This window comes from Lactuca saligna, chromosome 6 (assembly GCF_052625555.1).
Source record: "Lactuca saligna cultivar CGN05327 chromosome 6, ASM5262555v1, whole genome shotgun sequence".
NCBI classification, from domain to species: Eukaryota; Viridiplantae; Streptophyta; class Magnoliopsida; order Asterales; family Asteraceae; genus Lactuca; species Lactuca saligna.
Window position 1 is genome coordinate 181021366 of NC_136422.1, and position 11898 is coordinate 181033263.

At 36.5% G+C, this 11898-nt stretch overlaps 1 protein-coding gene across 1 annotated transcript; it reads left to right on the top strand.

Moving 5' to 3' along the window:
- The first annotated feature begins 9202 nt into the window (after nucleotides 1–9202).
- LOC145001928 (AP-2 complex subunit alpha-1-like) lies at nucleotides 9203–11525 on the top strand. Its single transcript, XM_078961255.1, has 8 exons — nucleotides 9203–9553; nucleotides 9932–10029; nucleotides 10140–10202; nucleotides 10292–10389; nucleotides 10483–10762; nucleotides 10848–10940; nucleotides 11050–11151; nucleotides 11263–11525. Exons 2-8 carry the CDS (start codon nucleotides 9964–9966, stop codon nucleotides 11308–11310), a joined length of 750 nt encoding a protein of 249 aa, XP_078817381.1. The 5' UTR covers nucleotides 9203–9553; nucleotides 9932–9963; the 3' UTR covers nucleotides 11311–11525.
- The last annotated feature ends 373 nt before the right edge of the window (nucleotides 11526–11898 follow it).

The following is an 11898-nucleotide window of genomic DNA, read 5'->3' on the forward strand; positions in this document are numbered from 1 at the left end:
TTTAGCACGATTTGTTGCAATTAAATTTATTGTTGTAGCTATTTTGTAAATATACTGCTTTAGCTATTTTGGAACTGTGAAAACTAGGAAAATAAACAGAAAAAAGAACAGGGTGTAAACCTGTGGGCATACCTATAGAGACGACATGTCGTCTCTATAGGTGAATGTATAAGGACGCCAAATCGTCTCTATAGGTGCATTACTACCATGATTTGTTGTTTCTATAGGTTGTGGTATGTCGTGTATAACTTTATCTATAGGGACGACATGTTGTCTTTATAGTTGCTTCTATAGAGACGACAAGTCCTCTCTATAGCTTCATCTATGGTAATTGGAATCATATAGCGACGAATCCTTTAGAGACGATATGTCGTCTCTATAGGGAAGCTATTGCGACGATATTTTTAGCGACGATAAAAAACATCTATTGCGACGGGGCTATAAGGACGAACACTATAGGGACGACTTGTCGTCGCCACCATCTATAGGGACGACTTTAGTACCTTTAGGGACGACAAATGTCATCCCTATAGGTCTCATTTCTTGTAGTGTTATATGTGTTTGTTATAAGTAGGATGTTATTGTGTACATATGTGAATGTATGTATGTTTGTTGTAAATGTCGTATATGAATGTGAAATTTGTGTATTTGGTATAAATAAGATATTATATATATATATATGTGTGTGTGTGTGTGAAAGTATGTGTATTGGTTTAAGTAGGATGTTATTATGTGTGTATGTGAATGTATTTGTATTTGGTGTATATATGGTATATGTATGTGAAAGTATGTGAATTTCATGCTCTTATGTATTATGTAAAAGTATGTGGTTTTGGTATAAGTAGGATGCTATAATTGAAAAAAAAAATTGTTATAAAACTGTTTTAAAATTGGAAAAAAAACACAAAAAATGTTATAAAATTGTTTAAAAACTTATATACAAATACTAGAAAGTTTCTAGTTTCTTCCCAAGCTAACCCCAAATTAACCAATAAATTCTATAGTTAACTTATAATCTTCAAATTAACTTATAATGTTATATTTCTATAGTTTCATATTTATATTTTCATGTCTTTTTTAGTTTTTTAAAATTTTTATTTGCAACATATTTATACAAAGTTATAAATAATATATATATATATATATATATATATATATATATATATATATATATATATATATATATATATATATTAATCTCGATGGTAAAAAAGAATAACACTACAACATAATATAATTATTTAAAGTACAATGGTATAATTGAAAAAAAAAACAAAAAATGTAATAAATAAAAAAATATATATAAAAAGGTACAATAGTAAGAAATGTTTTTTATGGATATATCAAATTATTAATTTTTTTTATTTAATATTTTATTTATTAAAAACTAATTGCTAAACATATTAAAAGAAACAAACAATTTTTTTTCAATAATCATGAGTATATTTGTACATCTAGTATAAATAAAACAAACGTGTAGTTGAGCAACGTGCACGTAGGAAAGTATATCATGGTTGCTCTTATGGGTCGTGGACACGAGGGTGATAGAGCTGAGGACCCACCTCTCCCAGGTGGTAGAGGTGCTGGTCATCACAAGCAGGACGGTAAGTCTTATTCTGAATTTTTATTTACTATTTTTATTCAATTATTATAAATTAAATACCGTTTCTAATGATTTTATTACATTTGTAGTTGAGCAACGTGCACGTAGGAAAGTTCGAGGCAAAGACAAAAATATAAACCTTGAAAAAGTGATCTTACGGAATCAGAGCAAACCGATTAGCATGAAATATGATAGGGATATCACATTTGATCCTGTAGGAGAGCTTAAAGACATGTTTTCACAAGAAATTGGGAAAACAATGTGGTAAATGGTCCATTTTGATAAATGGACTTGGAAAAAAGTTTCTCCTGCAATAAAGGACACTGTATTACAACATTTAACGGTAATTATTTATTTAAAAATATTTTATATGATTAACTATAGCTGGTTTTTACTTGGTTAATTTTTTTTTGTAGACAATGTTTGATTTGGATCACATGTACCAGGATGTACAAGCTAATATGTTGACAGAGAGTTTTCAAGCAGCTTTGTTAAAAGGTTATCGAGAACGTAAAGCTGACGCAAAAGAATATTTTAAGTTAGTAGGAGGGTATGAAGATATCCCGGGACCATTAGTCAACCCTCCAGAGGGTATGGAAGTTGATAACTGGAAGAAAGCAGTTGAGTATTTCCAAACGAACGAACACAAAATTGCTTCAGAAAGGAACAAAAAAGTACGTGAAATGCAAACAAATGTGAATCATGGGGGTCGAGCTCGTATAGCAGTACTTGCTATAAAAAGGTAACGTACGATACATGTAACTATTTATTTAAAATATAATCTAATTTTTAAAGTTAAACAGAACCTTAAAAGAGTGGAAACGTTTCGCAAAGCTCATATCGATAAGAATGGTGTGTTTGTTACTGCTGAGGCGGAACAACAATATGTAAGTATTTAATTATAATCTTATCATATAATTAAATGTTTATTTATACTTAATTGTTACTCACTTTTGGGAGTTACCTAATCGGTTGGTTGAAGAGCTGTTAGAACATACTCAATGTGAAAGTGAGTTAACACCCGCTCAAGAAAGAGTTGAGTTTGAGAAAGTATTAGGAGTGCGACGTGGCCATATTAGAGGCATTGGTCTCAATCTACTTTGGTTTTTAGCGGCGATAATTCTCATTACTGGCGACATGTTGATCAATAGCGACGAAGCAGTAGCGACGACTTATTTCCGGCGATGCGTCGCCGCTATTACTATTACCGGTGACAACTTGACCATTTAGCGGCGACAAAAGTCGCCGATATTGATCTTTTTCCTTGTAGTGTTAGCCTTAGGCCAACAGCGGTTTCACGCATTCGCTAAAGTTTTACGAAATATATATATTTTTATTTTTTATTTTTTGACTAAGGTTCCGTACAAGTTGACTACGATTGTGACATTTTGACTACCATTTCATACATATCCTTACTAGTACAAGTATAACGAGACTATTTTAAAAAAATGAAATGGTAGTGTTATTTGTTTCTCGAGTATCAAAGTAAGAGTTGTAATGAATATTTCGTTTTGATTATCATTGATGGGATATGATAGTTAGATGGTTCCCAACTACCATATATATGGTCACCGGGTTATATTTCAAAAAGTTTAATTAGAATGAACATTTTATGAGAACACCAAATTTAATGAATTTATGCATTTGGTGAAAAGTAAAATAGGTTTGGAAGATAAATCAATTGTTAGTCTTTCTTACTGACATCATGAAAAACAATGTTATTGTGCCATATTTAATGGTGGTGATATTAAACAATCGATCAAGGTAATCAATGTGGTTGGAGGTAAAATTTTGTATGTGTTTGTTGTGGTTGATGAATGTGATGGTGCTAACTAAGTCAACGATTGAAGAAAAACGTATGATGCGAACATATCTAGCGGAAAAGGGAGCAACAACCAAATATGCACTTTTATCACTCCTAGTGAATCTCAATATCATAGTGTTGTCGAAAATGAAAACAAAGTATAGCGACCAATTATGTATGTGGAACTGCATAATTATTAGTACATTGGTGATGATTGTTGGGTTATGTAGGATCTTACAAAGCCATAATGGTGCACAACGGAAACACTCAACAAGTACCCTCATAAGCCAAATGACAGATCAATGCTCAGCAAGATCTAAAGCAACAAAATATAAAAAGAAGAAATAAGAAAACATACCTTTGTTGCCCTTTAAAACCTTTTTAGATCTTGACATAAATAGGATTGTTAAGAGTGCAATACAAAACTCCTCTTTTGTAGTGATGCCCAAGAAGCATATGTAGCAACCTTCACAAGCTCCAAAACCGCAAAACACTACACCCTTAACAAATAGAGTTCTAATCGTAAATTGCAGCGCAAGCGAAGAAATGTTGTGTCGCAATGGAATGGTTTTCAGGATATTGAGAGAGTTGGAGAGGAAAAAGAAATTTCTACAATTTTAATCATCTAAAAATCATTCATATAAAATTCATCCATAGCACTCATCTATTTGTAGGGGGTTTAGAAAGCCTTATGGAATAACTATTTGGTCACTAGGTGATTAACCATAAGTTTGGTAATTATCTTTAATATTTGACTTTCAACTGTTTACACTTAAACATCTCAAGTCTACAAGTTTCTTATTTATTAGGGTAAATTACAACATTCGTCCCTCGTGCAAATGCCAGAAAGCGTGTTTAGTCCTTATTTTCAAAAATTAACTCGGACCGTCCCTCGTTCATATAAAACTTGCATGTTTCGTCCCTTTAGGCGTAAAAAGACCATTTTGCCCTTATTTATTTCTTTTTTAATTTTCTTTTTATTTGTTTATTATTTTTAGATTTAAAAAAAAACAATAAATGTACATACATGAGGCCACCCCTCCCCACTTCCCCCTCCTACGTATTCCGCTACCTTTGTCCCCCCATTCTCAGCCACTTCCAACGATGGCGAAGCCCAATTACCGCCACCTTCACCTTCACCCCAAAGCGATAAACCAAAATCGGACCAATCGATCTTCATCCTCCTCCAATCGCCTCTATCAAACCTTAGAACTCAAGAACGAACTGTACATGGAATCATCAACAGCACCACCATCTCCGGTGGAATCATCAACAACACAACAATCACCACCACCATCTCATATCTCCACTCAACCATAAGTCGCCTCTCGTTTTTACTGTTCTCGATTTGCAGCAAATTAGAAGATCAAAAAGAGAGAAGTAATCTACGATTTATCCTTTCCCCAATTTCCTTTCTTCTTCTTTGAATTAAATTGGTCATCTTTCTCACTGTGTCTCACAAACCGCCAGCACCTCCTGCAATCAACACTAGTCATCACTCTAACCTCAAAAAATGAACCCTAAACCTACAAATGAAACCAAACTAAACCCTAAACTTATAAATCAAAGATGATGGAGATTCAGATCAAAGAAGCGGGTTCAGATCGAACCCAAATCTTCTCCATCGACAACGGAGATGGAAAGGTGATCATATTCCGGCCGATGTTTAAGATGGTTTTTAGGGCCGATTCAATAGTTGTTCTAGGTGGTTTTGGTAAAATAAAGTTTAGAAACTGGGGGGGGGGCGGGGATAGAGATGCAGGTTTCGAGGACGAAGCCTAATTTAAGTGGGGGAGAATTGTAACACGCCGAGTTCAGAAGTGCAAGTTCAGGGTTCTTAGTGTAAATAAGGAAGGCTGACTCGGCGAGTCGATGGATAGACTCAGCGAGTCAAGTCGCGATTCTGGTCACACGTTAAGTGACCAACTCGACGAGTCGGAGGCTGTACTCGGCGAGTTGGTGCTGAAGAGAGAAAACCCTAATCCCGGGGGTTGTGCCTTATATAAAGAACATAACACCTTTTCCCCATCCTCTTTACCTTCCATTTGAGTTCCAGAAGCCATAGATTCGTGTGAGCTTTCCTTTGTGAGAAATTAGAGCCTTGTAGAAGGGAATCTTGGAGGGGAATTGAAGAGCAAGAAGATTTGGAGCAAGGGGCTTTGCAGAGATTTGGTTCATTCTTCAGTGGGAGCTTGTATTGGAGGTAAGAGATATGTTCTTGAGCTTTTTGTGCATCTAGATTTATCAATGGTGGGGTTTTTGGAGCATAAATGAGGTCCATCTCGAGTTTGGTGTAAGATTTGAGGTTGCTACCTCGGATCTAGGCTTGTAAAGACCCTAGGAGCCATAAAGTCTATGATCAAGAGATGTAGGTGAAGTTCTTTTGTCCCTAGCCTTAGCTCAAGAGTGTATTATGCTTAGATCTCTTTGGATTCACGTAAAGTTTGCAACTTTACGTGAAGAATAGCTTGTAGAAGGATAGATCTATGGATTGGATCCCCGGCATGGCTTGGAAGGCCACTGTATGGATTAAGAACTAGAGGTACTCGGCGAGTCACATGGTTGTACTCGGAGAGTTGGATAAAGATAGGCACGGACTCGACAAGTTGGAAGAACAACTCGGCGAGTCTGTTGAAGATTGCCTTGGACTCGGCGAGTCTGTTCTTGGACTCGGCGAGTCTGGTCGCGAAGTCCTAACCTTTTTGGTTGAGCTGTGAATAAGTGTGTCGATGGATGACTCGGTGAGTTGAGCAGGAAGTGACTCAGAGTTCGTGGGACTCGGCGAGTTGGGTCGCGATGTGGGAGTTTTCAGAGCATAGGGACTCGATGAGTCAGCGGGCTGACTCGGCGAGTAGAGTCAGTAAGGCAGGTTGACTTTAACTGAGGACTTTGACTTTGACCAAGAGTTGACCAGTTGACTTCCAGGGGTAATTTGGTAATTATTGGTATTTATTGAGTTCAGTCTTTTGGTATTATCATTGGTGGAGTTCATGTCGGAGGTTGGAGCAGCGTGATCTTATGTTTTCAGCCAGCAGTTGCGAGGTGAGTTATCCTCACTATATCGACAGGGTCTAAGGCACCAAGGCCGGCCCTTTATCGGATTGTAATCCGGGTATTGTTATGTTATTGCTTTGCTATGTTTGCATCCTGGTAGTTAGGATGGTATATGTTAAAGACCTGGTTAATGTCGGTATCCTAGTACGTAGGATGAGGCTATATTAGTAACCGGTTAGGTCAGTATCCTGTTTAGAGTATGTTATGTATGTGATCTGCTAGATCGGTTGATTGATGATTAATTGTTATATGGTTACATGTTTATGTGCACATGGTTGGTTGACTGGGGTTAGGTTGAGGCGGGTTCTACTTTGTGCTGTAGGCCAACATACCCAGGGCGGACCGGATATCCCGAAGGCCCAGCGAGTGGTCCGGATAGGCTATAGGCCACTCGAGGGCAGACCAAATGTGCCGAGGCTCAGAGAGTGGACCAGGCCGACTGAAGGCCCGGAGGGCGGACCAGTCATACTGTAGACTCAGAGAGTAGACCAGGTGGGTTGAAGGCCCGATGTGGGCGAACCAACCACGCTGCAGACTCAATGGATTTGGCTAGACTCGGAGGGTGGACAAGGTGGACTGAAGGCCCGGTACGACGGACCAGTTACACAGTGGACCCGTAGTGCATTGTTGTTCTATTCTATTATGATATGTTATGTGTATGGTATATGTAATTGGTATTTTAGGGGTATCTCACTAAGCTTTCGGGCTTACAGTTGTGGTTTAATGTTTTCAGGTACTTCAGGAGACCGTGGCAAGGCGAAGGCGTGATCGTACCGTTCCTCATGTTCTTGTTTTATGATATGGTTCTGGGAATAGCTTGATAATAAATGTATTGAAACCTTTTTGTAATAACTTAATGAAATTGGGTTGTTTTTGAAAAGTTTAAATTGGCTTGGATTGTTAAAGTGTTACACATGAACCCATTAAGACCTTCAAGATGGAAACTTTCTACCTTATGGACTCATTTAACACAGAGAGTGGCAACTCTTAGCCTAAGAATCGGGTTTCAACCATAAAGTTTCATCCTTGGGACCAAAATGAACTAAAACTCACACTGGTAGATCTAAGAGATGAATGATCAAGTTCAAAGCTTTATACCTTCATCAAGCTGAGAATAAGTCCCAAAAGCCAGATCCATAAGTTCCTCCTTGATTCCCATCTTCTTGAAATGCACCAAAACCCACCCAAAATGCACCCACAAAGCTCACAACACTGTTGGATGAAGCTACCACTCGAAATTAGGGTTTAAGGCTCTTAGAATGAAAGGGAGGCGCACCCCCTTGGACTTAAGGTGCTTTAAATAGTGAGCCAACGCTAAAAATTAGGGCTTTGGAGATCCTGGACGTACGCAAGGTATAATCCATGTATGTTGGGCGTACGTCTTCAGCACCCGCGTTTCATTATCCAACACTACGTTGGGCGTACCCCAGCTTACATTGGGCGTACTCACCTGGCTGCCACCTTGCATGCATGGGCTGAAATGCAAGCTTTTCAATTCAGGGACCAATTCTGCCTACAACTTCAAAGTACTATAACTTCTGCGTTCTAAGTCCATTTCCGACGAGCTTTATATCCACGAAAATGTAGCAAGAAGGCCTATGCTCCTAGCTACACCCCAAGCCTTAAAACCTTTCGAATAAAACCTAAGACCCATAAAATACCGAATCATCATATTACACTTATACCCTTTGCTTCCAAAGACACAATCGAACACTTTCAAAACCGGGTGTTGTATCGCCAATTCAAGAAAACGACTTCAAAATGAAGCCACTAAGCTTATAATCATGGAATGATGGCTAGGTTTCGAAATGAGGAAATGGAGGATGGTGGAGGAGATCTAATCCAAGAATTAAGGTGCTTAAATATGGGAAAAACCCTAAAAGTCATGGGTTTGAGTTGCAACAACCACTACGTCATGGCATCCCTCTTGCCACATTGTGGTGTCCATTTATAGATCCACCTAATACATGTCATGCCACATCGTGGTCATCCGTTTACCACGTCGTGGCGTATGGTGTTCCTCAAAATCCATATCTTTGACCCCATTAAATCTTCAGCTGATCAATTCTGGAAAACCGTTTTCCAGTTTCACTTATGTAGACATAAGGACCGGTTCCGTTCTAGAGTATGCAAATATCTCCTTTGCTTTTATAGATGTTTATAAAATTAGAACGAGCACATGACCATAAAAGTGCTCTTTTGCTCATGAGAATAGATTGACTTGACATATCTACTATTTCTTCGATTCTAACTTGTGGAATCATGAGTTAAATGGTTTAAGTTGCCAATCATTACTATAAGAGATTTTTACATTTATTTATAGTTCAAAGCATAAACTATCTTAATCTAAGCATGATTAGTCTGATAGTAGCAATAAATCCTAATCAGAGGATTGTTTGAGGAAAGGTAGTATTTATCACTTTGTTAAATAAAGTAATGTTTTTCTTGTTTTAGCTTTGTCTCGCAAAGGAGGAAAAAACAAGGTTTTTTGTTACTATATAGGCCTAAACATATTTGTAATATTTGAATGCATGATTTAAAGGGATCGCAAAAGAATGCTAGGTCTAAAAGGGTGTTTGGCAAAATTATATAGCTGATTTACTATATTTACATTTTGGTCTTAAATTTTACGGACAAGTTACCTTTTTTGATCATTTTTTGTTAGATAGTCTATGATTATTTTTGAAGAAAACTGAAATTACTATTTGTGTAGGTTTTTCTGAACCATTTCATAAAAACCTTAATTCTCCCCTGGCGACTTCCTCACCTCCCACTCCCGGCAAATCTTCTTCCTCTCTCTCGATCCTCATGCTAGTTGTCGAAGACCACGACGATTAGCTTCAACACTGACGATTCTAACTATTGGCTTCATTTTCACCTCTGGTTCTTTATCGATCGACCAGAAACCAGATCTTAATTCGGAATCAACACAGATCTAATCTACGTGGCTCCGGATAATTGATGGCAGGGGAGGCCTCTGCGCTGTTCCTCCTCGATATCAAAGGTCGTGTTCTGGTGTGGTGCGACTACCGTGGCGACGTGTCTGCAGTTGATCAGGCCGAACGTTTCTTCACCAAACTGATTGAAAAAAGGTATTTTCATGTTTTCCTTTCTTTCAGATAGCTTTTTTATGTTGTTTGTCTTGGTTAGAAACCAAAACACGATAAGTAAAACAATATGTGCTCATAAAGTAGGTTGATTAAGCAAAGATGTTTGTATTTCGAGTTAGGTATTGGTAAATCGAGAGGGTTTGAATAAGATTCTCAAGGTCGAGTTGTTTATGATAATGGTGTCACTTATCTAATAATTTCTTCGAGACAGAGCTGTAATGCTGTTCATATATTCTAATTCCTTTTATTTCTGAGTAGATTAACATCTCTACAGAAACAATTAATTTTGCTTGTGAAGAATATAATTAATTAATTAATTAATTAATTAATTAATTAATTAATTATTGTTTTTTATGATAGGCTGCAAAAATTGTGCTAATGTTTTCTCAGACATGTTCATGATAGAGGAGGATTTTGGTAGAGCTAGAGGATGTAATCAACATCACACATCACACATGGTGATTAATATATTTGGTTTCTTGATTGTGAATTTAAAGGTTTTATGGAAAATAACAACAAACAATGGTAATCCTTATCACTCGATAAATAATAACTAGTTAATATACAGGTGGGGAATATTGGTGGCAGAGAATTTGCTGAATCACTAGCACCTGATGTTCAGAAGTTGCTTGTAAGTTCAAAAATACACATGGAATATAATTTAATTGTTTTTCAATTATAATTTCAATTGCTACTTTCTACTTACTTTATTTACCTCAGCTTTCAAGTAGTTGCAGACCACTAGTGAGAAAGAAAGTTGCACTATGTCTATTAAGACTCTTTAGGAAAAATTCTGATATTGTGAATGTAGATGGCTGGTATGTTTGTTTCCACCTTTACATTTTACTATTTCCCTTTTATTTTTTTTTAATCTACACTTTTGACTTTTTATTGTTCGGTCAAACTTTCAGGTCAGATAGAATGGCACAACTATTAGATGAATGTGATCTTGGTGTTTTGACATCATCAATGAGTCTTTTTGTTGCTTTAGTAGCCAACAACCATGAAGCATACTCAAGTTGTCTTCCAAAATGTGTTCAAATTTTAGAAAGACTTTCTAGAAATCAAGATGTTCCTCAAGAATACACATACTATGGTATCCCTTCTCCATGGCTTCAAGTCAAAACAATGAGAGCCCTTCAGTATTTCCCAACTGTTGAAGATCCAACCACAAGAAGAGCACTCTTTGAGGTTATATATTTTATTAAAAAATAAATAAAAAATCCTCTCTCTTTACATAAGAAACACTAATATAAAGCTTATTAATTGTGGTTAGGTTTTACAATGGATACTCATGGGAACAGATGTGGTGAAAAATGTTAACAAGAACAATGCTTCTCATGCTGTGTTATTTGAAGCTCTTGCTCTTGTAAGTTTATACAAGTTTTTCTCATCAAATTAACAAACAGATTTGGAGTAACACAATTTATTAAAACTTGTCATTATCAAATCTAACAAACAAATTGGGACTAATACAGGTCATGCATATTGACTCTGAGAAAGAGATGATGTCACAATGTGTGGCTCTTCTTGGAAAATTCATAGTTGTGCGTGAACCTAATATCCGGTATTTAGGTCTGGTAAGTTACAATCTTTTTTCCCTTTTTGCCCTTTTTGCCCTTGAAGACTTGCAGTATATAATGTTTTATCTTTATTGGTGAATATGATGTTAATAAAAATGGCTTATGCAGGAGAATATGACTCGAATGTTGATGGTTACAGATGAAAAGATCAAATAGAAAAAGGACAAAATGATCATTTTTCTTTACAAGTGTAACAGTGAAGTTGTTATGATAATGCTGCAGCAGTTACAATATTTTCCAAATTTCAGGAAGCTGCTCTCTGAAGAATTTGATGCAAAGTTTGGTAAATCTGAATTGGTATAGTTTTAAAACATGTAATGCTTGAGAATTTTCATTCAATTTGTACCATTTTAAAACATGTAATAAAATCATTTAGCACGATTTGTTGCAATTAAATTTATTGTTGTAGCTATTTTGTAAATATACTGCTTTAGCTATTTTGGAACTGTGAAAACTAGGAAAATAAACAGAAAAAAGAACAGGGTGTAAACCTGTGGGCATACCTATAGAGACGACATGTCGTCTCTATAGGTGAATGTATAAGGACGCCAAATCGTCTCTATAGGTGCATTACTACCATGATTTGTTGTTTCTATAGGTTGTGGTATGTCGTGTATAACTTTATCTATAGGGACGACATGTTGTCTTTATAGTTGCTTCTATAGAGACGACAAGTCCTCTCTATAGCTTCATCTATGGTAATTGGAATCATATAGCGACGAATCCTTTAGAGACGATATGTCG

Bases quoted from the DNA above. Each gene is read 5' to 3' on its own strand.
- LOC145001928 (XM_078961255.1), top strand. From the start codon at position 9,964: ATGTTCATGATAGAGGAGGATTTTGGTAGAGCTAGAGGATGTAATCAA. The intron at 10,390-10,482 runs GTATGTTTGTTT...TCAAACTTTCAG, and splicing joins ATTGTGAATGTAGATGGCTG to GTCAGATAGAATGGCACAAC. The intron at 10,941-11,049 runs GTAAGTTTATAC...GGACTAATACAG, and splicing joins TATTTGAAGCTCTTGCTCTT to GTCATGCATATTGACTCTGA.